General features: G+C 42.2%; 1 protein-coding gene across 4 annotated transcripts in view; it reads left to right on the forward strand.

Annotated features, from left to right (window-relative positions):
• Positions 1-679: 679 nt before the first annotated feature.
• The window catches only part of WDTC1 (WD and tetratricopeptide repeats 1), a 60,592-nt gene continuing 34,277 nt past the window's right edge, over positions 680-26,994 (forward strand). For 2 of the 4 annotated variants that reach the window (XM_065930164.1, XM_065930167.1), the window contains exons 1-3: positions 681-983; positions 14,113-14,260; positions 15,634-15,717. In XM_065930164.1, the coding sequence (XP_065786236.1) occupies positions 14,213-14,260; positions 15,634-15,717 (132 nt within the window). In that variant the 5' untranslated portion in view covers positions 681-983; positions 14,113-14,212. Of the gene's footprint in view, positions 984-14,112; positions 14,261-15,633; positions 15,718-26,994 lie in introns of all 4 variants that reach the window. The other 2 variants (XM_065930165.1, XM_065930166.1) reach the window with 2 other exon arrangements.

Raw genomic sequence — 26,994 nt, forward strand, 5'->3', positions numbered from 1 at the left:
CAGGCCACCCGGTGTAGGCTGATTACCTTTTATCCTCCTCCTTCAGGCGGGGAGAGAACGGTGAGGAATGTGCCGCTTCAGCAGCCCCCAAGAATAGGACGGAGTGAGCTGAGACTTGGCTCTGGGGGAGGACCTGGGGCCCCAGCCTTCAGGGGTCCCGCGATTAAGGGGCTCTGAGGAAGTCTTGAGAAGGCTCTTAGGAGGTTGTGTCGGGCTCTGGGGGCAATGGGTGAGGGGAGTGTCCCAAAAGCGACAGCAGGGAGCATTTTACGTGGATATAGGGTAGAAGGCGCGTCCGGGTAACTAATGGCAACTGGGCGGGGTGAGCCCGCGCTGCGGGAGTTCTTCGACGGAGAAAAACTACTACTCCCAGGATGCCCCAGGGCCTAGCCCAGCTTTTCCGCCCGCCCACTGGCTGCCGGTCTGGCGAGCGGCGAAGCGGATTGGCCGCGCCTGTGCGGGACTCCCCCACTAGCAGGTTAGTGGGCGCCGCCGGCAGCAGACGTTGACCGGGCGCGGGGAGTGGAGGGTGTCGGGGCGGGGAGGGGGGTGGGGGGGGCCCTGATCGCCATTCTGGAAACTGCCGGGCGCTGTCTCCGTAGCGTAGCCGCTGGCTGTGAAACGCGGGGCGGGGGCGGAGACTGCGTGGCGCAGGCGCGGTGCTGGGCTTCTCCTGGGTCCCCAGACAGCTGGAGGAGATAAACAGAGGAGGAGGGAGGGGAGTGCGTGTGTGAGAGCGCGCGAGGGAGTGTGAGTGTGTGTGTGAGCGCGGGTGTGAGGCGGTGCGCAGGGGCGGGCGGAGGCGCTGTCCGGCCCCGGCCAGGCGCCGGGCGGGGAGCATGGGAAGGGGCTAGAGCAGCCCGGGTTCCCCAGCCCCCTCCCCGGGATCCGCGCCCCCCCTCCGGGGAGAGGGGCCGGGCCCCCCGGACGGTCATGGGCTCCTGAAGTTGCGCCGCCACCGGTCCTAGGAAGAGGCCTGACAGGTACGGGTAGCCGCCGCCCCCTGCTCTCCGCTGGCGCCGAGGCGAGGACCGGCTCCGGCAGCCTTGGGCGCACGGGCCGCCTCTGCTCTGGGCCGGCCCCAGCCCTGCCTGCCCGGGGGCCTGAGCCTGTCCGCCTGGGGGGGCCCCTGGGTGTCCCGAGAAGGGGCAGGCCTCGCCGGGGTGGGGGGCAGAGTGGGCCGGGGGCGAGGTGGGGACGGAGGGCTGGCTGGGACGTGGGGGGCGGGGGGGGGAGGCTTTGGGAGTTCGGGAAGCCTCAGCAGAGGGAGAGATGGAAGTCGTCCCATCACGGGACTTTTTTGCGGAGTTTTTGTTTGACATCTGATCTGGCCCGGGTCTCTTGAAGAAGGGGGCAGGTGGAAGTGCCGAGAGGGCAACGTTGACCTGATCTCCTGCTCTCTCTTAGTTTCTCTCTCTCTCTCTCTCTCTCTCTCTCTCTCTCTCTCTCTCTCTCTGTCCGTCCCCGTGTCCAGTCCAGGCTTCTGGCAGCCGCAGATGCCTTCAGTGGCCCATCCTGGCACCAAACTGAACTCTGCCGAGGTGTTTCCACCAGGCGACTGTAGCGCCCGTACAAAAGGGCCTTTACTTGGGAGCTGGCTATTCAGTACCCACTTCAAAGGGCAAGTAGGAAGTGTGGAGTAGGAGAGAGACTGCGACCCAGCAGGTTCCAGTACTCGTTACTGAAAGCTGCAGTGAGACGCCCCCTTGCCAGCCAGGTTGAATTTGCTCAATGCCCTCTGGCTCTCCTCTGCAGGTGTGCTACCAGGGTCTCTAGAAAAGAGATATCGGGACTTACGACTCATGTCTAGCAACCTTATTTGACTATTTCGCCCAAAGGCCTTTTCTTCTATGACTTTCTTTAACTGATAGAGCAACTTTAAAGTTTTCTTCTCAAGTTAGTGAGTTTAAAAGCCTGGTAGGGTGGCTGTAGCTTCCCCATTCTTCCTAAAGATGGGTAGGTGGTTAGGGCAAAGTGGCAGTTAAGTCATCACTTTTAATAAAGCCTGAAACAGTTTTGAGAAAACTATTCTGAGGTCACCTCCTGACTCAGAGGCATTATGAAATCCCCACCTAGGGCACAGGTATGCCCAGTGGCCTCACTCAACTTTCCTGTATCTTGCAGTCCTTCTTGAGTGGCTAGTCTTTCTTCCTAAGGTGAAGGAACTACTTAAGGCTATTTTGGTTTGAATTCTGGCTTCTTCTTTGTAATTCTTCTGTTTTTAAAGAGGTTGAATTGAGTCTTGGCTGTTGAGTATGGTAATAACCAGATCCTCTATCACATGCCAAGGAATAACTAGAAGGGCTTCTTTGGGCCGAGTCTTAAGACTGACAATGAATTTCTTCACTGTAAGCTGTTGTGCTTCATTGGTAGGTGGGAAAACAACCTTTTCTGCCATAGTTTGCGATCACACTGCTTCAGTTCTGGAGTCTAGCGATCCTTCCCTCTTTTGATCTGTTTGGGGGCACTTTTGTTCAAGTCACATTCCCGTTTGTAGAAGCAGTGCTTGGGGTCAACTCTGAGGAATAACTGAACAGCAATTTATATTTGTGCCTGGGATTCCTTTCCTTGGGGTCACTGAAGGATAGAGAATATGTATAATGCTTGTGGTGATGATATCATTGACAATTTGCCAGTTTTGAGTTTTAAAGTTGTCAAACTGCTTTCCTAGCTGGAAAGAACTCATGAGACGTCCTGTGAAGGATATTTTCACACACCTGGGCTTCAGAATCTGGCAGGTTACAACTGAAGAAGCCCCCTGCTAAACATCTGTAGCTCTGGAGAGGCTAACTACTGGGACGATCCAGAACTGTGACTTTAATTATTCTTCAATTATTTTTCTTCTCTCTTTTGAATTAAGGAATATAGCCTGCATATGCAGTCCTGGGTCTCAGAGTGGGAGTCATAGACAACACATAGTGTGGTGATACCTTTTCTTTTGGGTGACTGGTTTAATGATCCATTCTGTTTCCTTTCTTCTTTGATTGTCACCTTTCCAGATTCTCCACCACATCTTTGGGCTGCCAATCCCATATAACTCTTGGACTTTGTTTTCTTCTCAGCTGTATAATAAGAAAGCTCTTCAAAAACCCAAGCCTTGATAGTTCCCATCAGAAACCATTCCCTTGTGTTACATTTAATTTTGGCTTATTTACTGTGAGGGATATTTGCTAATTGGAATACATCCTAAAAAGTGACTGACATTTATTGAGGGCCTGGTATATGTCAGACTCTATGCTCAGTAGTGTTCTTACTTTATCTAATTTAACCTTCATGACTACCCGGTGAGGCGAAAATCATTTTTCCTGGCATACATATGAAGATACTGGTTCAGAGAGGCAAAATAACTTGCTTAAGGCCACACAGCTAGTAAGTGAAAGGATCAGAATTCAGATCCAGCTCTCTCTCCTCAGGGACCGTGACACTTGATCAGGAGCTGAAAGGACCAGAGCTAAGAGCCTGGGGGACATATACTTGAAGAACTGTCCTTGGAAAGGGAGCTGGACTTTTCTCTGTGTGATTCTGGAATGCAGCACTAAGATCAGAGGATGAAAATCCCAAGAGGGTAGATGTTGGCTTGACAGGAGAGAATTTGGCTTTCTAAAAACAAAATGGGCTGCCTTGTGAAGGAGTGAGTTACCCATTATTGGAAGTATTCAAGCAGAGGCTTTGCCACTTTTTATCAAAGATATGGTAGAGGAGTTCATACTTATGTAGTTAATTGGAGAAGGTGTTTTTTTTTTTTAGTATTTTAAACTTAATATATGAAAATTATATAAAATTCCTACTGTTTTGATCCATAAAAAACTAATATGTATTGAATATTTTGTGCCTGGCACTTGCTGGACACTTTTCCTCCAATATTTCATTTAGTCCTAGTGATAAGTATTATCACTATTCCCACTCTACAGATGAGGAAACTGAGGATCCAGAAAGTTGACAGATATGCTGGAGGTTACACAGGGAGTAATAGTAGGGCTGATACTGATCCTATGTGTGCACCTTCCTAGATGCGTGTCCTAGAGTAAATCACATGTTCTCTCTGAGCTATGCTTTTCTGATCTGTGAAATGATCAGCTACTTTACAGTGGGTTTGTGAGGACTCACTGATGTAATATTTGCTTTTCATTAGATCTCATCTATTGCCCATCAAGGGCCTGGGTTTGGGGGTGAAGGGACTTTGGTTTCTTCGGGGTGAATTCAGGCCTGTCAGAAACGCTGAGAGTAGTTCTGGGGTTCATTCTTGGTGCCATTAGTAATAGCTGCTGACTCCACAAAGGGCTTTGTGGCATTAGTGACTAATACCTTAAAAACTTGAGGCCTGAATAAGAGGAGGATTCAGCCAACAGGTTGGGGTATAGGAGGCAGTGTTGGAGGCTCTGTGGAAAGGAAATTCTCACCCTGTTGTAGAGCCAGACTCAGGGATCACTGCTGCATCTTTATATTTAATGTCTTATTTTAGAATGAACAAGGTCATAACTGCTAGAGCTGTGACAGAGCTGGATGCAAAGAATAATAACCCTTAATCCTCCCTGTAGCCATCTGGGGAGGTATTAACCCCATTTTCTTGGGGAAGGGGGCAGAAGAGGCTCAGTCCTTGCCCAGGTCGCTGTCTACAAGCTCTTTGGAGGCAGTGGTAGGATCACGACCTTGGTAAAATTTTGTCCTTGTTCATAACCTCCAGATTTTATTTTCGGAAAACATAAAACTGTGCTTATTCGTAAACCTTCTAGAGAGCCTTTCTCAGAATGGGAGTCAGGCGTTTTTGGTCAGAGAGCTTCATCAGTTGAGGCTTGATGAAGGGTGCCAGTGGCTCTTCCGGTTCCCTCTTGAGCTGGACATCTGGATATAACACAACTGCAATTGAATCAAAAAGGAAACCTTTCCAAATTGATTGACTTAGTTTTCCTTGATTCTACTAGGAGTGAAATTAGAGGGTGAAACTTAAAGGTCTTCCCTATGAGAGGTACGTTGAGTTGTGGCAGGATTTGGGACGATGCAAGTTAAAGGTGAAGTGCAAGACTGGATGCTCTTGAATTCAGTGAGAAAGGATAACGTTATCAGAATTCTCTCCCATTTCTGTTTCTGTTCCCTTCCACTACCTTAAGATAATTGTGGCCCTGTGACATCACAGATAAATTAGTATGGTCATTGAGAAGCAAAGCTCTGAGAACAGGAAATTCTTTTACAAAACTCGGATGGTGATAGAGAACTCTACAGACAGAGAAGACATCAAGATGAGTTTCATCCAGCGCTCCCACAAAGTGGAGCATTTCTTAGGATGGCCTTTCCCAGAGAATGCTTCAGTCAGCCCCATACAGAATCGTTTAATCCAGGAGCCTCAAAGATGGCAAAGAACTTTTCCAATGATGCTTGACTGATGGACTTGTCCTGCCATCCACACCTTTTTCAGATGTTCTTGTGCGAACTTAGTCCATGACCCTGAAATGCAACCTTTAAGTTTGTGTTTGAGACCAGCAGAGTCAAGGTGATTTTGATGCCTTAGCTTAACCCTAAGAAATGATAAGAGACAGAGTTTCTTTTGGCAAAGACCTCTTGGATGTGCTCTAAATAAAGATAGTAGTAGTAATTCTTTTTTAGTGGTCAACAGCCTGGGTTCTGAAGATAAACTACCTAGTTTGACTCTTCATTTAATTACTGTAACTTTGGGCAAGTTAACTTCTCCATGCCTCAGTCCTTCATCTATAAAATGAGAATTATAGTAGTACCCATCTCATAGGGCTGTTATGAGGAGAGGTCTGTTAGATAGTACTTGTAAGGTGCTTAGAATGTCCAATAAATACTATTTACAGACTCAGTGTCAGGCATTTTACATATGTGGTTCCTCCCATTCCTCATCACTCTGTGAAGGTGGGCTTTATAATCCCTGTTTTATAGATTAGGAAACTGAGGTTTAGAAATACTGTCACAGAGAAAGTAAGTGGCAGAACTGGAATTTGAACCTGAGGTCTGTTGGACTCTGCAGCCAACTTTTTATTTTATTATTTTAGTTCAGATTACCTTTATGCATTGGAAGTGCTTTTTTTTCCCCCATAGGATTGCTCCAGTAGGAAAACCATTGCAAATAGAGAGGAAACTTGCATATATCTTTTTGCATAATTCAGGATGTTGACAGGGAGGTCGGTCAGTTGTCACTCAGCTGGGGGCACCTCCCTGCAGTGGGAGGCAGCAAGTCCAGAGGAAGGAGAATACAGATGATGTGGGTTTGATCTCCACTCTACTGCTTCCCAGCAGTGTGTCCTGGGATAATGGAATTGGAACGAATTTTGCAGTGCATCTCAGTCTACCTCTCATTTTACAGATGGGTAAATAGACTGAGGGAATGAAATGCCATACTCACCGAGTTACATAGCCAGCTAGAGGCAGGTCTTGGCCTGGAGCACAAGACCCTAATCCCAGTTCAGTGCCTCTCCCTCAGTACCACATAGCAGTGGGCTTCAGTTCGCCCTTGTTAAAAGGGGATCATAGAAACTTTCCAGCTTCCTCTCAAGATATTATGAAGTTCAAATAAAAGCATGAACAGAAGCATTGTGATAGGTATAATGTTTGTATGCAGGGCAGTCATGCTGTTATTCATTCAGCAAGTTTTAATATATTGGTACCTGCTAAGCCCACATCACTCCTTGGGAGACCCAGGAGGGGTCAGTAGATGAATCAGATAGATAGAGTTGGCCCTCAGGATGTTTTCTGTCTGTTAAGGAAAAGAAGCCACATAAATAACTGCTATTCGAGTTAGGAGACAAATGAAGGAAAGGGTGAGAACTAAATGTTCTTAGATTGTGGTTTTGAGGTAGAGAACCGAAGAAAGGGTTTGGGGACTTTTCCTCCTTTACAGCTGAGATATAATTTACTTACCATAAAACCCATGCTTTTAATGTGTGCAGTTCTTCACCTTTTGATATAGTCACAGTTGTATAACCATCTAATTCTGGAACATTTTCGTCATCCCCCCCCCAAAAAGAAAACCATACCCTTTAGCTATCACTGCCCACCCCCAATCACCCCATCTTCTCTCTCAACCCTAGACAACCACTAATCTACTTTCTGTCTCTATAGCTTTTTCTATTCTTGAGATTTCATATAAATGAATTCACACAATATGTGGCATTTTGGGACTGGCTTCTTTCCCTTAGCATAATGTGTTCAAGTTTTCATCCATGTTACAGCGTGAATCAATACTTTATTCCTTTTTATGACCAAATAACATTCCATTGTATGCATAAGCCACATTTTGTTTATCCATTCATCAGTTGATGGACATTTTGGTTGTTTCTACCTTTTAGCTATTGTGAATAATGTTACTATATGCATTCTTACACAAGTTTTGTATGGAATTTCTTTGTTTTCAACAAAGTCACTTTTTTTCTCCTGATCTTGTATTTCAAAGCTAGCAGAGGTGATAAAGACATCCTGTTCTCTTTGCCCCACCATACCACGCACAATGGAATCCTCAATGTCAGCTTTGTCTCTCTAGTAGGGAAGGAAATGTGGAAGAAATGTTGTAACCGTGTCACTGAGCATAGATAACAGGAGTTATCCGGTCTTAGAATTTAGGTTTGGCTACCATCTATTCCCTCATAGCTCAGTTGGTAAAGAATCTGCCTGCAGTGCAGGAGAGCTTGGTTCGATTTCTGGGTGGGGAAGATCCTCTGGAGCAGGGATAGGCTATTCACTCCTGTATTCTTGGGCTTCCCTTGTGGCTCAGCTGGTAAAGAATCTGCCTGCAACGTGGGAGACCTGGGTTTGATTCCTGGCTTGGGAAGATCCCCTGGAGAAGGGAACAGCTACCCACTCCAGTATTCTAGCCTGAAGAATGTCCATGGGGTCACAAAGAGTCGGACACAACTGAGCGACTTTCATTTCACTACTGCTGCTGCTGCTAAGTCACTTCAGTCGTGCCCAACTAAGCCTTCAATTAACCATCTATTAAGCCCCTGTGATCCAGGTATATATTTTGCACTTTCATACATACTTCATCATTTATTCCTCACAATGATCCATTGAAGTAGGTTAGCATCCCTCTTTTACAAGTGAGCAAATTGAAACTCGGAGAAATTAAGTAACTTGCCCAACCAGAGGCTGAAATTCAGGCCCGGGTGCCTATGTATTTTAAGTCTGCTTCTCTTTCTGCTACATTAACCAGAGCCCAAACAAGGACTAAGGCACACCCAAAATGGGTGGTTCCTCATGTCTGCATATTGCCATTTAATCCTTGGTTCCAGATGAGTAATCTTCTCCAGGTGTACTTTGTTCTAGGGTTTGTTAACCTTAAGCTGTTATATTACTGGTACCCTTTGCATTATGACCCTGGAGAAGGAAATGGTAACCCACTCCAGTATTCTTGCCTGGAGAATCCCATGGACAGAGGAGCCTGGTGGGCTACAGTCCATGGGGTTGCACAGAGTCAGACATGACTGAGGGACTAACACTTGCATTATGAAGTAATGCATTTAAGTCCTCCAAACTGAATTTTATTAGCTTCTTTTAACTAACAGATATAGGCCCATTGAAGAAAGTATCCCAGTAGCCTAAATTAAAAGTTTGTGGAAGTGATGGTGTTAAGTTCTAGATGTTTTAGAGCTCCAGGAACAGAATACCTTTTGGAAGATACATCTACATAGAAGCTCACGTTTTCTTTATAACATTTTCCTCTGTGCCTTAGGTGTTTCTATATTTCTCATATTCCTGATTCACAAAAACTGGCTTCTTTCTTCCTCTTTTCCATTGAATATCAGCTGGAGTTTGCCTGTAGTATCTTAAATTACAAGTAAATACCATTCCTAAACCTTTGTATTCTAGCTGGAGAACGTTTTCTTGAACTTTCATGTTCTGCCAGCAAATTAGCCCTCAATGTTATGAGAGCTTTAAGTGTGAAAATCAGAGTTTATTTATTAACTGTGCTATCCTTAGGATGAAGAAGATACATTAAAAGTTTCTTGCTGTCTGGGAGTTCCCTGGTGGTTAGGACTCAGCCCTTTCACTGTGATGGCCTCAGTTCAGTCCCTGGTTGGGAAGCTAAGTTCCCACAAGCCGTGTGGCACAGCCCAAAAAAAGTTGCTTGTTGACTGTTAAACTCTTCATTCTTCATTAGTGATTTCCCAGGAGTCTGTCTAGCTCTACTGTTATATGTTTAGATGTGTGAATAAATGAGTATAAATAAGATTTAATTTATTATTCCATGTTCCTTCTGAACTTACTGTCCTAGCTATTCATTTTGATCATTTGACTAAGTTAAAGTTAGCCTTCTTCAGTGTCTCTTTGGAGCTCTGATTATGGCCTGGGTGCCTTTGATACTCAAGTAACTTTGACTACATTCTGTGCTCTTAGTCTAGCACTGTACCTGGCAAAGTAGACACTGAAATTGTTACTTTATGGATTCTTGAAGTCACTTAGTTTGGTCTTTTTACCCCTCAACAGAACTGAATATTATGTAATTCGCATACTGCACCAGAGATAGAAATTCTCTTGAATTAAACACTTTTTAGTGTTTAATCATACACACACACACACACACGTAACTTCCTTTTGCCAATTTCAGTATTTCAATTCATATCATTTCATGTCTATAAGTTCTTTACTCTGTAGAATCGACTATTTCTGAACATTCCTTAAAATAATGCTTTTAAAATTTGACCATGATTGAATCTTGTATTCATATAACTTTTATTTATTGCTCTGATTATTTGTATTTGAGAAGTATGAAACTAGTTATGCCCTCTGTACATTTGAGTGTATTTCTCTCCTGAGGTGAGCCTTTTAAATGACCTCTACTTAGAAGCATTTCCAGTTATGCTTGTCTGCCTCTAAAAGTTTATGAAAAGGCACTGTTTCCTTAGAGAGGAGAGGGTGGGCTGTGTTACAGAACGAGCTGTCTGCCAGTATGCTATCGTTTCTTCTCAGGATGGGGATGGAGCTGTTTACCAAAATAGCACCTGAGCAGCAGTTGTGTTAAATTTGACATTTGGGGTCTTAAACCTCTGCCTACCAGTCTGATACTGTTTTAAATCCCAGTTTCCATTTTACCATTTACCTGAATAGCAGTGATTTTTGCTTGCCTAGTTTCTCTGCTTTTACCCTTCTTGTTCCTTTTAGTATTTCCAAGCCACACACCAATATTAGTTAGAACTCCTTGTGGCTTGTGGGATTTTAGTTCCCCACCAGAGACTGAACGCACGCCCTTGGCAGTGAAAACACCAAGTCCTAACTGCTGGACCACCAGGGAATTCCCCAAAGTCCCTTGCCTTTGGTTCTTTGCTTCTTAGCATAGGTACTGTATCTTTTCATCTTCAGTATTCCCTCATGACTAGCTCAGTGCTTGGTGCTTGGTAAAAATTCAGTTTATGTTTTAAGAAAATTAGTGGGTGAATAATGACAATTTATTTGGCTCTTTTGGGAATTCCCTCATAGCTCAGTTGGTAAAGAATCTGCCTGCAGTGCAGGAGACTCCAGTTCTATTCCTGGACCTGGAAGATCTGCTGGAGAAGGGATAGGCTACCCACTCCAGTATTCTTGGGCTTCCCTTGTGGCTCAGCTGGAAAAGAATCTGCCTGCAGTGCAGGAGACCTGGGTTTGATCCCTGGGTTGGGAAGATCCCCTGGAGAAGGGGAAGGCTTCCCACTCCAGTATTTTGGTCTGGAGAATTCCATGGACTGTATAGTCCATGGGGTCGCAAAGAGTCGGGCACTGCTGAGCAACTTTCACTTTGGGGATTCTTGTAGTGATCATTACTCTAGGAAATTGCATACCGTAGTAATTTATTTATGTATACATAGTGGTTAAGAGTGTACATACGGTTTTAGGTTTAGGTCCCTGCTCCGGCTCCAATTTCTCAGCTATGTGACGTTGTGGGAATTGTTTCATATCTATGACTGTGTCTCCTTGTGTGATGATAGGACAGTGACGATAGGAGCAGCATCTACCATACAAGCTTTTGAGCTGATGTTAACACTGGTTGTCTCCCTTCTCAGTTGTATCCCCCAAATCTTTGTGACTTCTTGCCATTCACATTTCAGCTTAAATGTCGTCATCTCAGAGAACTCCTCTATATCAGACTGGATTTGTAGTTGTCAGCAACAGAAACCAATTCTAGCTGATTCTTGAAAGGATATTAAGGAAACTCAACAAAATTTCAAGGAAGGCCACAAAGCCAGGCTTGAAGAATGGGCTGGAACAAGGGAAATTAGTTAGCAGCCAGGACCCACAGCCAAAATTATTCACAAAACCAGTCCATGAAGTCACTGCTGCCACTTATAGCTTACACTACCACCAGCTCACTGCACCTTAATGGCAGCTGTAGCACCCCTTCCTGCCAGCATGGACTCTCCATGATCCTCTGATTCTTTGACAGCAGATCTCAATTAAGGTCTGGGGCTCATGTGTCTATTGACGTAGCCTGGGCCATACGCACACACACTAGGTGTAGGAGAGCCTAGAAAGAGAATCTTGTCTCCACCATCCTCACTTCATAGTGAGAGGGCTCTCCATTTCCCACCAGACTCATCAGATGGGAAATTCCCAAAATACAGGAAGGAAGTTCACATGCTGAGCAGCCAGACAACTCCAAAATGCACCATATCTTTTTTAACGTCAAGTCTAAAAGTAGCTCATCAGTCACTCTCTGGTCAGCTTGTTTTATTTTCATCATAGCACTTTTCACTATTGGATATAGTCTTATTTGTATTATTATTTGTTATCTATCCCCTCTTGCTGGAATATAGGTACCCTGAAAATAAGGAATTTATCTGTTTTGTTCACTGCTGTGTCTCCTAGGCCTGGAATAGTACCTGGCATATAGTAGAAGCTTCTTGTGCTCACTTGTTGAGTGAATAAATGAATGGATGAATAAATATAAAGCACTTAGCACAATTTTCGGCACATAGTAAGTACATAATATTTGGCAACTTACTATTTCTTAGTAGATACAAGTATTTATGTTCCTTTCAAAATAAAGTTAGGGGAAAGGCTTTATACTTACATTATTTTATTTGACCTTCCCAGTAACCTTCTAAGGAAAAGGGTGTTGGGAGGAAAAAGTGAGCCTTCTTCTGGTGAAGCATGCATGGCCCCTTCACTGTTTGTTTCAGTGCTTCCTGTGCCTGTGAGTCACAGGAATGAGTGCCTACTTAGAGAGATTAAGAGACTTGACCAAGGCCACATGGCTGGTCTTACTTTATGTCATATATACTCACCGACTTTGGTGTTTTCCATTGTAATAAGCCCCATCCCATATTCTTGGTGATTGTGAGGGCAATTACTGTTAATATTTTGGCTTTGACTGTTATAACACAAATCAGAACCACAAACACAATTGCAGGCCAGTGCTTAGTTAATGTCAGTTTGTTCAAATTCATCATTTTAATTTGATAGCCAAGGGCCCCTGGAAAAGCCATCCCAGAATTGTAGTTCTTAAGTAGCGTCCCTGGATGTTCCTGGTGCTTGTAGGTCTTGTGATCCTAGCTAGTGCCCAGGACTTCCGTATATCCCGGGTAGTGCTTACTGAGATGCAGTGCTGGTTGGCTTCCACATTCTAAGGGAAGGTTCTTGCCCTTTTAAGAGCTTGTGATCCCAAAATAGATCATGGAGACATAAACCCCAAAGAATTCAAGCTGAATGGGAACATCTAATCAGGCAGCAAGTTTTTTTATTGTCCTACTGTGTGCCTAGTACTAAAGGGGAAAAAAGCTATCTCCAATAACATAGTGTTTATAAATGGAGTCTCCTTTGGTGGTTAAATGCCAAAAGGAAGGGAAGGAATCTGCTCACAGCTCAGGTGGGGAACGTTTGGTTTTAGGAGTGTGTACAAGGGATCTGTAGGAGGCCAGCAGGAGGAAAACCCGGGCCAGAAGATCCAGAAGTGGCTTCAGGGGGTCCTGCTGACTCAGGAGAGTGGCAGGCAGAGAGGCCTGATGGGTCCCAAAGCCATATGTCATAAGGCCATCATGGAGAAGAAAGACTGGACCTCCTGTGTGACTCCAGAGGTAGAAACAGGACCAAAAAGTGGGCATAACAAGAGGCAGAACTTTCTTTTAAAATTTCATGGGATTATTTTCTCTAGCTTTTTTTTTTTTCTGATTGTAAAATTAATGTACTTGTATAGAAAAAATTTGAAAACATCAAAAAGTAAAAGGAAAGATTCCGTCATACTACTATGTAAAGATGGCAATTGTTATTTTTTATATTTCCTTTTTTAAACATAGCTATGATGATAGTGTTTATTGCAAAAGAAAATACAGGCAATGTGACATAAGCATTTTTCTTTCACAAGTAGCCTTTCTAATGCTGTATTATATCATATGGCTATCCATTATTTAGCTGTTCCTCTATCATTGGAAACCTGGGTGGCTTTATTTATTTATTTTGCTCTTCCAAACTCTGTGATGAGTGTGCTTCAGTTTGGAGCTTTTTTATTTCCCATATTTTGTGCTTTCTTAATGGTAATTTATCAGAAATGGTTTCTCTGTCAGAGTTGTATAACAAAGAAATAGTTTGCTTCAAGAGGTTCTGAGTTTGAAAATCTACCAGGATACTGAAGAAGGTTTTCTTAAAGTTGGACATGGTCACCATTACATTTCCTCTCCACTCTTTGACTCTGTGAATCTGTTAGAAAGTTGAATGTTCTGTCTGTGATACTGATTTGGTTCGGGGGAGAGCTAAGCTGAAGGTCAAGGATTTTGAAGCATAATTAAAAGTTACAGACTGGTGGCCACAGATGCATACTGAGCAAGTGAAACTTGACATCTTTCTCACTGTATGCCTTGTTCTTCCTTTCAGGATGTGTTTCCATCTTCCTTCATACTCATAGTCTCACACACACACACACACACACACTCTCTCTCTCTCTTTCTGGAGAAGCCCACACTCCTTCAGTGTTTGTTCCAATATTTCTTGTGGCTGTGAATCACTGTTTCTCCCCTGCCCCCTTGACCCTTCAGAGGTTCTTCACCTCTGTGGAGCAGGGCCAGTGCACCATGTCATAAATCACAGGCAATAGCCAGTTTACTGGGTGGGCTGGTGGGGTATGTTAGGGGTGGAATCAGGGCTCCAAAGCCACCTTTTCCCATCCCCCAAGGTTTGATGATTTTTTTCCCCCAGATAATTAAATGTGTGTCTTGTGGACCTGGGCTTGGCTGGAATGCCCAAGGGTCCTGAAGATCCTTCTATAGCGTCCTTCTGTTGAACCCATTAAGAGAAGATGGCAAAAGTCAACATAACTAGAGACCTCATCCGTAGGCAGATAAAGGTAAGCAACCCAGGCCCATGATCCAGAACATGAGGTCCTTTTCTCCCCACAGGTTTCTTTTATAGCTGAATAAACTGATGACTAGAGTCTCTGACTTGCCCGAAGTTGCACAAATAATTTAATTAGTGACAGACCCAGGACTAGAGCCAAGGTCTCTTGACTCTGATCTTCTTTTATCCAAGAACGTGGAATGCAAGGAGATTCCTCTGTCCAAGCACTTGTACCTGGGCTCCTGAGATTGATGGAGTCTGGTGAGGGAGGGGAGCATGAGTGTGCACATCTCTAAGGGTGAGGGTGCAGCAGAAGTAAGTAAGTAGAGCTTCTTCATGTTGCTCTGGCTGCTCAGCTGAACCTGGGAGAGTCCTAATCCCACTTTAGCTTAAGCTTGCTCTTCTTTTCCTCGAGGGTCTCCTGTACCAAAGCCTGCACCTCTTCTCTGTGGTTTGTACGTGGAAGACGCTCTAGTACTGTGAGATGAATAGATGACTGAGCAGTCACACTCATTTAGCTATGTAGCCCAGACTTTGTCAGGGAGGCCTTCAGTAAAGAAACACAGGGGTTTAATGGAGGAGATTCAACCAAGATAAGAGGTGCTTCTGAAATAAGAACCCCAGGCTGGGGTCAGGAGCTTATAATCTCACTGCCCTAATTAACTACCTGTATGACTTTAGTCATTTCACCTCCTTGCGCCGCAGTTTTCTACTGTTAAACGATAATAATGTCTGTCTGCCTGCAGGCTAATCTTGAGGATAAAATCTAAAAGAACCCGAGAAAGTTCTTTGTAAAGGTTAGGTGCCAAAAATCTTTAAAAAATTAAGTGGCATGCAGCATAAGGTGTGGTCACCATCTAGAAGGACTGAGTATATACCTCTACATGAGCTAAATACTTGGCGCACATTAGTCTGTGTTTCATGTATTTTGCCCTGCATCCTTTTGCAGCTTTGTCCACTTGTCGGGATGCTTTTTTGGTTTGATTTCATCAGACTGGGTGGCCCTCAGGGGCCACGAATAATTCCTAGAGGCACAGAGTTACAGAATTGGAGGACCATGCAAGTTATTTTTCTCCTTTGTATATATCCTGCAATATGTGTCCTAAAGATGTTGCCCACCTTCTTTAACCTAAATATGGAAACATTCCCTATTTGTTGTTTCAGGTTTCTTTTTTGGAACCTAACAATTATGACTTAGTGCTTAATTACATACTCGCTTCTATTCTCTAATCCCTGCCGAAGTATAGTATAATTTCCTGCAGGCCAGTTTCTTGTTCTCTTTTTCTAGCTCTAGCCCAGCACAATGCTGTATGTGTAATAGGAACATAGTAAATCATGTTACATTTGAATTGGTGAACCTATGAGTTTGTTTCTGTCCCCCAGGAGCGGGGTGCCCTGAGTTTTGAGCGGCGCTACCATGTCACTGATCCCTTTATCAGACGGCTGGGCCTGGAAGCAGAGCTGCAGGTAAGAGATCCAGTTTGCACCCTTGAAGCAGATGACTGGTTCTCCACTCTCTGCCTGCTGAGAATCCTCTTGGCACTGTTCAAGGCATAAACAGTTTTTCTCTGTAGGTCATACCTGAAGGTTACCTCTCCTTTACAGCAGCTTTATTAGGCACAGAAATCTGAATCAAGATTAGTGATTCACACGGTCACACAGAAGTTGTTTTTTGTCATATTATTTCCTTGGTGCTTGGAAAAAGACTATTGAATTTCTTTCATACCACTATTTTTACTGTTGGCTTGGACAGTTAAGATTCTTACCTTTGTATATGAATTTAGAGTTTACAAAGTGTTTTCTCTCTTTCTCACACACACACACACACACACACACACATGCTTTCTCATTTTAGCTTCAAAGAAATGCTGTGGGAGGTAGATAGGAAATAGATATGTATATTTTTAAAAGCGATTTAGAAAATCTAAGCACCTTGTCCAGTGTTGTCCTGTCTAGTTCATGGAGAGTCAGGTCCAAAATCCAGAAGTTGGGCTTTTTCGTTGTGTCAGACCTAAAACAGTCCATAATGTTAGTTTCATTCTCTTTCCTTCCTCAAGATCATGTTCTGAATCCAACTTTTAGCTGTCCTATCCAACTTGGTGTCATCCTTGGTTCCTTCACATTAATGTTTGTAAGTGATTTGTGTTGATCTTAGAAAAAGATTAGAAAGGAATTTATTGAAAACTAACAGTGTTATCTGGAGGTAGTGAAGTCGTAGATGATTGTTATTGCTTTCTTTTCACTATAAACTTTATCTCTTATAAAATATGACTACATTAATAGTAATATGGAAAAGAGAACTAGAAATTGCATCTTATTCCCACCTCCCTAATATAGTTACTATTAGCATTTTATATACTTTCATCTCTTGTGTATTTTCATATAATTATAATCAATTATTTGATTGATTTGATATTTGAAATTTTTTTTAATAAAAAAATAGTAGTTTATCAAAAATAGGTAGTTCAGTAAATAACAATTATTATTCTTAAGTCTTCCAGTGTTTTTAATGCTTATATAAATTTTTTTCTACAAAATTGGGCTTACACCATTTGCAGTTTGTTAAACTCTTTTATACTTTTATTTCCCCATATCCCAATGGACAGAAGACCCTGGTGGGCTACAGTCCATAAGGTTGAAGAGTTAGACACGACTGAAATGACTTAGCACACACACACATGTCTCTAAAAAGTCTCTGAACTCATAAGTTTGTAAATATATTGTGTTTATCCTTTGTTTGTTTCTTTCCATATTTCCTTTAGAGGATAAAGTACATCTGTTTAGTGTAGTTGGGGTTGGTGCATGGAAAGTTTTACCTCTGAGGGGACATTTGGCAATGTCCAGAAACAATTTTGGCTGTGAAAACTAGAAGAGCACTGCTGGCATATAGTGAATAGAGTATAGGGTTGCTGCTAAACATCCTACAATCAGAATACAACAAAGAACGTGCAGCAGAGGATTATGCAGTGCCCAGTGCCAATAATGCCAAGGCTGAGAAACCCTGCTCGGGTGGATGCTGAGTAGACAGTTCCCGCTAGCTGGCTGGGGTTCTCCTTTTAGCTGTGCCTCCACCCAACCCATATTGTCTCTACTATCTCTTCCTGGTTTGATAACTTTGTCCACAATAGACTTGGAAACTTTGGTGAACACAAAACAGGATTCTATGATTTCCAAAGATTTGGCACTCAAATACAAAAATATGTTAAGGTGGATGAACTGTTTGAACTTACACCTGGCTGAAGGCAGCCTTGTTGGGGACCTGTAGTAGCAGTGCACAGTATGAAGGCATGCACAGAGGTTTAGATGTTAAAGCAAACATCCCAGCTTTGCCACTTGTGAGGCTTAGAGAAGTCAGAGCAGATGGAAAGAAGACTGGGAGAAAAAATATGCTTATGAGAGAATCAGGGGGTTGGACCTGTAAAGTTGGGAAGACTGTTGGATAGCTTTGTGGAGCTGTCAGGTAGGCAGTTGATGGTGCTAACTGGGGGAGAGCTCTGGACCATAGGGAGAAATTCAGAGATTTCAGCTATCCATTTAGGCTTAAAGAATAGAGTCCAATACCTAACTGTTAGAGATACTCCAGCTGTCAGAATCGATTACAATCTAAGGAGATTGAAAAGTTAACCACCGAAGAGAGTCCATGAAGTAGAACGGAAACAAAACCAGGAGAGTGTAAGGAGTGCATTTCAAGAAAGGAGTGGTCAGTTTTCCTCAGTGCTTTGGAAAGTTTGAATAAGTAAGGGCAAAACAATGACTGTGGCCTTAACTAGAGCAGTTTTATTGGAGTGGTGACAATAGATACTAGACAGCAGTAAGTGGGACATGAAGGAGTGCAGTAGCAAGTAGTGGTAATGGTTTCGTCGCTTAAGTCGTGTCCAACTCTTGCGACCCCATGGACTGTAGCTTGCCAGGCTCCTCTGTCCATGGGATTCTTCAGGCAAGAATTCTGGAGTGGGTTACCATTTCCTTCTCCAGAGAATCTTCCCAATCCAGGAATCAAACCTGGGTCTCCTGCATTACAGGCAGATTCTTTACCGACTGAGCTACAAGGGAAGCCCATAGCAAGTAGACAACTCTATATTTAAAAAAAATTTTTTTAGGAGATTCTCTCATAGTTAAGAGTCATAAGTCCCATGGTGCGTTCACTGCGGTGGGCCTGGGTTCATCCTCTCGTTGAGGAGCTGAGATCCTACAACTGCACAAAATTTTAAAGAGGGTGATTAAATTTTATTTATCTATTTATTTAGTTATTACAAACTTTTCCCCTAGATGAAAGGAAAGATAGGATGTAAGCAGTAAAATGTGTAAACAGTTGCAGGAAGGGGGACCCCTTCCAGGGCCAGAGAGTGGGCTCCTGTCTAACACTCAGAAACGAATTGTCCAAGGAGATACACATGCTGAAAAAGCAGGAGATTTTATTGGTAAAGGGCACCAGGCAGAGAACAGCAGGGTAGAGGAACCCAAGAGAATTGCTCTGCCCCGTGGCTTACAGTCTCAGGTTTTATGGTGATATAATCCCATCACCACAGGTTCCTGGGTTGTCCCTGGCCAGTCATTCTGACCCAGGGTCCTTCCCACTGGCACACTCATCGCTCAGCCAGGATGAATTCCATGAGAAGGGTTTTTAGAGGTTGATGGGACATACGGACTGGCATCCCCACTCTCCTTCTGACTTTTCCCAAACCCTTCCAGCTGGTGGTACCTTGTTGGTTCTGTTTTGTTCACCAGGACCTCCTATTGTAAGAAAACCCTTACTGTTGTGCCTGGCCATGGTGGGAGGTTTCGATAAGTGGTTCCCCTAACAAAATTGTAAAAGATAACCTTCTCTTGTCTCTACACCTCCTCTTCACTGTTTTATCTTCTGCTCACTGCCTGGACAGCTGACTTGCACAGATGTATCGAGTCTCTCTTCTATTTGACTTTAACCAGTGGGGAGTCTTTCAGGAGTTTGGAGGAAGAAGATATCTGTTTTTATTCCGCTTGTTTCCACCCTTCAAAGTCACTTTTGTTTTTGTATTTGTTTTCCAGCTCTATTGAGCTGTGTAGACAATTCTTGAAGGACTTTGTTTACCAAAGGAAGCAGAGAAATGGGACAGTAGCTGGAGGGGCCTATGGGATCAAAGGAGGGATTTGTAAGAATGGGAAGAGATACTAGAGCTTGTTTGTATGTTGATAAGAGAGAAAGGGATTGAGGATGCTGGATTAGGACAATAACTGAAGGAGCAAAGTCCTAAGGAAGATTGGAGGGTTTAGGAAACACAGTTGAAGCAGAGGGCTCAGCCTTTGATAAGTGCAAAGACATTTCTATCCTTGTTGCAAGGTCCAGTGGGCCTGGGACCAAAAGAAGCATGAAAAGTGAAAGTGTCAGTCGCTCTATCATGTCAGACTCTCGGTGACCCCATAGACAGTAGCCCCCCAGGGTCCTCTGTCCATTGAATTCTCTAGGCAAGAATACTGGAGTGGGTCACCATTCCCTTCTCCAGGGGATCTTCCTGACCCAGAGATCAAACCCAAATCTCCTGCGGGTCCTTGCCCATGGATTGTTGACCCGCTGAGTCACCAGGGAAGAATAGACTGGGATAAAAACCAGAACGTCATTGTAATAGTCTGTACAGTAGCAGTTCTCAAAGTGTGGCGTGCAGACCCCTGGGATCCCCATGACCTCTTCAATGGAGTCCATGAGGTCAAAACTACGTTCATAGTAATACTAAGACATTATTTGCAAAACTAAACTATTTCATTTAAAAGTTTGTGAAAAAGTGGTAAAACTATTGTCACTTTAGTGTGAATCAAGGCAAGTAACATCAAATTCATCGAATTATTCACCCTATGCATTTGCAGTGACCCCCACTTCAGAACAAGCCAGTCTTACTTAAAATGCCCTTGATGTAAGTGCAATAAAACGTAACTAATTTTAAATTTCAACCCGTTAAGTATAGATCTCTTCAGTATATGGGGTAGGAAGAATCCACAAAGTACTGCTTCTGCATACTGAATTATGATGGTTGTCTTGAGGAAAAGCACTTGTTCAGTTGTTTTGAGTTGTAAGCTCAACTGGACATTTTTTTCATGGAACACCATCTGAAAGAATGGCTAGCAGACGAAAACTGTGGTTATTCAAATATGGGTATTTGGCAGACATTTTCTTTAAAATGAATGAAGTAAGCTGTCACTTCAGGAAGAACAACTGACAGTATTTGTTGCCAAGGATAAAATTTGAACTTTAAACAGAAAAAAAGAAAAAAAAAGAATATAGGAAAACTTGTGTTTGCCACCAAGAGCTTGATAGCTTCTCAATACTTAAAAAAAAAAAATTATTTATTTGACTCTGACAGGTCTTAGCTGCAGCATGCAGCATCTTTTAGTTGTGGCATATCAGATCTAGCTTCCTGACCAGAGATGAAACCTGGGGCCCCAGCATTGGGAGCGTAGAGTCTTAGCCACTGGACCACTGGGAAAGTCCCTTCTTAATACTTCTTAAAAGACTTTTTGATGAGATCTGTGGTAATATTAACAAATGTCAGCAATATTTTATTGTATAATAAATGTTAGCGCTTGAAGATCTTCAAATTCAGTAAGTCGCTGTTTTCCAAACAGTCATACATGTACAAAAGTCATACGTGTGTAAAAGACGCAGTCATAATGTAAAATCAACCAGCGCATTTTAATGTAGCAGGTTACCAACAGCTCATTTATGTGGGTTTAGATTCCACATCGTAACATTAAGAAACCATTATTTATCCAGTTATTGTGTAGTATCAAAGAAGGATACCTACAATGATCTGAAAAGGCCATTAAAATACTACTCCTGATTCCAACTACTTATCTTTATGAGGCTGGATTTTCTTCATATACTTCAACTGAAATAACATCTTGCACCAAAGTACATACAAAAGTAGATATGAGCGCCCGGACATGAGAATCCATTAAGCTGGACATGAAAGAGTTTTGCAAAAATGTAAAGCACTGCCATTCTTCCCATTAAATTTTTTTGCCTTGAAAAATATAGTTACTTTTTATTTAAAATGTGTTAATGTATCATTTTATTATTATTAAGTGAAATTAATAATTTTATTTTCATTAAAGTTATAATTGATAATGTTACTTTTAAATGAAGTTAATATTTCAGTTTTAATTTCTAATATGGTAAACATTGATAACCTATATTAAAAAAATCCTCAGTACTTTTTAAAAGTGCAAAGAGGTCTCTGAGACTCAAAAGTTTGTAAACCAGTGGTCTATAAAGACATGAAGCTGAGTGACTGGATAGTGTCACTGGGGGAAAAAAGAAAGAAGAGAGAGGAAGGCCCAAGACCAAGAACAAGGCATTTTCAGCATCTAGAGATTAACTGTATCTTCTCTTTCTCTACCCACAGGAGACAGAAAGAATAGCTTAGTGGTGGGAGAACATGATATCTTGGAAGTCAAGAAGGAAAAATATTCAGCTGTACTGATTTCTACAATCCTAATCTCAAAAGGCTATCTTATTTCCCTCTTTCCTAATTTGAGGTTGGAAAGGATAACCTTTTTTGATACCCTCAACCCCCCAACTATAGTAATAAAAATGCTATAATAAGCCATATGACCTTGGATAAGCCCTTTAACTTCTAGGACTCACTTCCTCATCTGTATAATAAGATACACATCCTGTTTGTCTTCTAGGTTTAAGAGAAGGAATAGTTAATTTATGTATGTAAAGTATTTAGCATGGTGCTTAGTATATTGTAAAATTCATGGTATATAGTCCTCAAATAATAGCTGCTATTATTATTGTTATTTATAGAAAGTTCTTAAAGTTTCCTAAGATGCTGATTTGAATGCTTTTACTTTTAAAAATGCTTTACGGTCATTTTCTTCCCTTGTTTTGTTTCCCACCCATTATCACATGTGTGTATTGGTCGCTCAATTGTGTCCAACTCTTTGCAACCCCATGGACTATAGCCCACCAGGTTCCTCTGTCCATGGAATTCTCCAGGCAAGAATACTGGAGTGGGTTGCCATTTCCTTCTCTAGGGGCTCTTCCCAATCCAGGAATTGAACTCGGGTCTCCTGCACTGCAGGCAAATTCTTTACCATCTAAGCCACGACAGAATCCCTTATCACATATGGACCCCATTTCATTTAACCAGAGTTGATTTGGGGCATTAAGAGGTGATATTATAAGGGTTGGGGGGTGGAATAAAAGAGGTAAAATCAACAGTAAAAGCTCCTGCCTTTTGTGGTTATTGATTGTAATGTTTTCCTCTTACTGTCTGGGTGAATTTTTTCTCCTGGATTTCTTAACTTACTACTTTGTATACTTTTTGAAAAAGGCAAAAGGAAATTCCAAGAGAACTTTTAGGATATAATGCTGAACATTTAGTAGAGGTTCACTGAAAGCCTATTGGTTTGATTGACTTTTTAAAATTTTCTATTTTAGAGCTAGCTTAAAAGTTTAAAAAGATCATCTCCTTTCCAGTGTTTTTCTCAGCCACCAAATGCACTCTCTGGGAACCAACTAACATACTCAATTTCAGTATCCTTTCAGAGAAATTTTATTCATTTTTATGTAGATTCTTACCTTTTCTCACAAATGTTAGCCTAACATATTTACTACTTTGTATCTTACTTTTGAATTTAAAAATATACTTTCTTGATTTTACCATATCAGTACATAAAGACGTCTCTAATATCTAATTATTTCATGGCTTCAGAGTATTGTGTTGTATGAGTGTAGTATAAATTATTTAAATTGTCCCTGTTGTTGGATATATGGATTACTTACAATCTTTTGTATGGACAGTGTTAATCCTTGCAACATCATTTGGCATATGTGGGTGTTAATCTTTAGAATATATACCTACAAATGAAATTAGCAGGTCAGAGAGTGTATCCACCTGTAATTTTGACAAATATTAACAAAATTGCCTTTCATGGAATTTGCACAATTTATCAATTTATAGTCAAAGCATCAATTTACATTCTTATCACACTTCTTCACTCTTAAACATAGTATGCAACAAGCAGTTGTTCTCTCAATCCCAACCTCTTCTCCCCCACATGTCCATCATTATTCTGAGAAATTTCACATACGAGTGAAATACAGTGGGCCAGAGAGATCTCAACTTGGCTTCCTAAGAGAAATGTAGTCTAGGCTGATACCTGAAATATGGATGGAAGGAGCTAACTAGATTTGGGGGAGATAGGAAGAGACTGAGCGACTTCACTTTCACTTTCATGCATTGGAGAAGGAAATGGCAACCTACTCCAGTGTTCTTGCCTGGGGAATCCCAGGGACGGGGGAGCCTGGTGGGCTGCCGTCTATGGAGTCGCACAGAATCGGACATGACTGAAGTGATTTAGCAGCAGCAGCAGCAGCAGGAAGAGAAAATTTCTGGACTGGGAGACAGCATTTGAGTGATACAAAAGAGAGCAGAGGGTACTTGATTCAAGTGAACAGATAGTCATAGATACAAATGGAAAAAGGATATAGATGAGGTTGGTGAGATGAGTGTGAGTGGGATGTTCCATAATAAAGGGTGTTGTAAGCTGTATTGAAGATTGTTGATTTTATCTTCAGAGCAGTGGAGAGCTATAGACTGGCCCGTACCATGTAAGCAACATGATGAGAGTTAAGGTTGTTTTTGTTTTTTAATTAAAATTGCCTTCAAAATGAAGATTGCTGACATTTAAGCTGTGAACAGCTAAACCACTTAAGAGACTGTGGTTGTGATTCAGGAAGAAGTAATTGGTTACCTGAACCTAGATAATGGTAGTTTGGATGGAGAGAAGTCAGTGAATTTGAAAGATGTAAGAGGTGGAATTAACAGAATTCTTGGTGGTTGAATGTGAAAAGTTAGAAAAAGAGAGGAGTCAAGGATGAAGTTAAGTTTCTTTTTAGCAGAGTAAATGATAGTATCATTCACAGAGTTGAAGAGCACTGGAGAAGAAATAATTTTGAAGGAAAAGATGATGAGCTTGGTTATGGCTGTTCTGGAGCTCAGGCCAGGTGTCATCTAGTGCTTTCTAGATTGTTGTTGCCGTTCAGCCACTGAGTTTTGTCTGACCCTTTGTGACCCCATAGACTGCAGCCCTCCAGCCTTCCCTGTCCTTTACTATCTCCTAGAGCTTGCTTGCTCAAACTCATGTTCATTGAGTCAATTATGCCCTCAAACCATCTCATCCTCTTGTGCCCCCTTCTCCGCCTGCCCTCAGTCTTTCCCAGCATCAGGGTCTTTTCCACTGAGTCAGCTCTTTGCCTCAGGTGGCCAGAGTATTGTTGCTTCCGCTTCAGCATCAGTCCTTCCAATGACTATTCAGGACTGATTTCCTTTAGGATTGACTGGTTTGATCTCCTTGCAGTCCAGGGGACTCTCAAAAGTCATCTCCAACACCACAATTTGAAAGCATCAGTTCTTCAGCACTCAGCCTTCTTTATGTTCCAGCTCTCACATCTGTACATGACTACTGGAAAAACCATCGCTTTGACTGTACAGACCTTTTTCGGCAAAGTGATGCCTCTGCTTCTTAATATGCTGTCTAGGTTTGTCATAGCTTTTCTTTCAAGGAGCAAACATCTTTTAATTTCATGACTGCAGTCACCATCCTCAATGATTTTGGAGTCCAAGAAAATAAAAATCTGCCACTGTTGCCATTTTCCCCGCATTTGTTTGCTGTGAAGTGATGAGACTGGATCATTAGTTTTTTGAATGTTGAGTTTTAAGCCAGCTTTTTTCACTCTGCTCTTTTGCCTTCATCAAGCAGTTCTTTAGTTCCTCATCGCTTTCTGCCATTAGGGTGATATCATCTGCATATCTGAGGTTATTGATATTTCCCCTGGCAATCTTGATTCCAGCTTGAGCTTCATCCAGCCTGGCATTTCACATGATGTACTCTGCGTATAAGTTAAATGAGCAGAGTGACAATATACAGCCTTGATGTACTCCTTTTCTAATTTTGAATCAGTCCATTGTTCGATGTCTGATTCTAACAGTTGCTTCTAGATAGGTAGTTGGAATACTTCAGTCTGAGCTTAGGAATGAGTTACACAGTGGAGATGTTGATTTGGGAGCAGTGAGAAACACATACATTGGAACAATAAAAGTAAGTTATGATTGCCATTGAGTGTATAGAGTAGGAAGAAAGCCTAGGATAGAGCCGTAAGAAGACCAGTATAAGAGCCAAGGGGACAAAGAAGAACACACAAAGGGTATCAAGAAAGAGCACCTTAAAAAAGAAAAGAAAGAGTAACTAGAGGAGTGGGAAGGAAAACAGAGGGTGATGCCATGGAACCCAGAAGAGGAAAGTTTCATTGAGGAGGAAGTGTAGTCAGCATCATCAAATACAGCCGGGGACCAGTAAGATAAGGATTGAGAAGCGTCCCTTTGATTTAGGGTAAGGAAGCCTCGTGGTCCCCTTGGCAAGGGCTACTTTTGTGGTATCAGTAAAAGTGGGTTGAGAAATTATTGGAAAATGAGGAAGTAAAGATGTCCAGTATAGAATGCTCTTTCAGTATGGTTATGAAGGAAGAAAATGGAAGGCCACAGCTAGATGTGAATTTGGCATCAAGGGGGACTTTTTAGATTAGAGGACCTTGAGCACACTTAATCTCAACAGGAAAGAATCAGTAGAGAAAGGGAAAGTTGAAGATACAGAAAAGTTAAAAGATCATCTAGGGTTGGGATTTTGTCAGATGAAGGTTGGAAGAGAATGATTGTGGTAATGAATCATAGATTTTTAGGGGAGTGGGAAGGAAGTCAAGATATAAGTAGCTTGTAAGGGAAGAATGGAGTGATTGGACTTGGAGGACTTGTTAAGGATAAGAATCATTGAGAAATGATATATATTCTCTTTTTTTCACTTACTAATATGTCTTGAAAATCACCCAGGTCGGTTTAGAGAGTTCTTTTTTTGTTGTTTTTTGGCTCTGCCTTGCTATTTGTGGGACCTTGCTTCCCTGACCAGGGATCAAACCCAGGCCCATGACAGTGAAAGTGCTGAATCCTAGCCACTAGACCTCTGGGGAATCCCTCATGGAGCTCTTTTTCACAGCTGCATGGTAGTCTATTAATAGTATGTAGATAAAGCAAGGCTAAGTCAGTGAATTTCCCATGTATGGGCTCTTACAGTTGTTTCTAATAGTTTGTAATTACAACGCCATATTGAATAAACTTGTGTATAGGGATTTTAGTATTGCTGGAGATACATCTTCAGGGTAAAAACCTAGAAGTGGGAGTGCTGACCAAAGGGTAAATGTATATGTGGTTTTGTTAGCTATTGCCAAATTTTTCTCCATGGGAGTTACAACATTTTGCCTTCCTAGTATGAGTGCATGACAGCACCTGTTTCTCCACAACTTACCAACAGATTGGTGGGTTGAGTTTTAGAATATTTTACCATTCTAGCTGATGGAACATGGTATCTCAATAGAGTTTCAGATTACATTTCTCTTATGAGTGGGTTTCCATGGTGGATCAGATGGTAAAGAATCTGCCAGCAATACAGGAGACCCAGGTTGGATCTGTGGGTCAGGAAGATCCCCTGGAGAAGGGAATAGCAACCCACTCCAATATTCTTTCCTGGAGAATTCCATGGACAGAGGAGCCTGGAGAGCTACAGTCCATGGGGTCTTAGAGAGTCGGATACGACCAAGTGACTAACACACATGAGTGAGATGGAATATCTTTTTTTTAATGTATGTAAGGGTTGTTTTAATATAATTTTGCCAAGTTTGGTGTAACGAAGGAGAGTAAGAATTTATATATG

The sequence above is a fragment of the Muntiacus reevesi genome, chromosome 3 (genome assembly GCF_963930625.1).
Source record: "Muntiacus reevesi chromosome 3, mMunRee1.1, whole genome shotgun sequence".
NCBI lineage: Eukaryota > Metazoa > Chordata > Mammalia > Artiodactyla > Cervidae > Muntiacus > Muntiacus reevesi.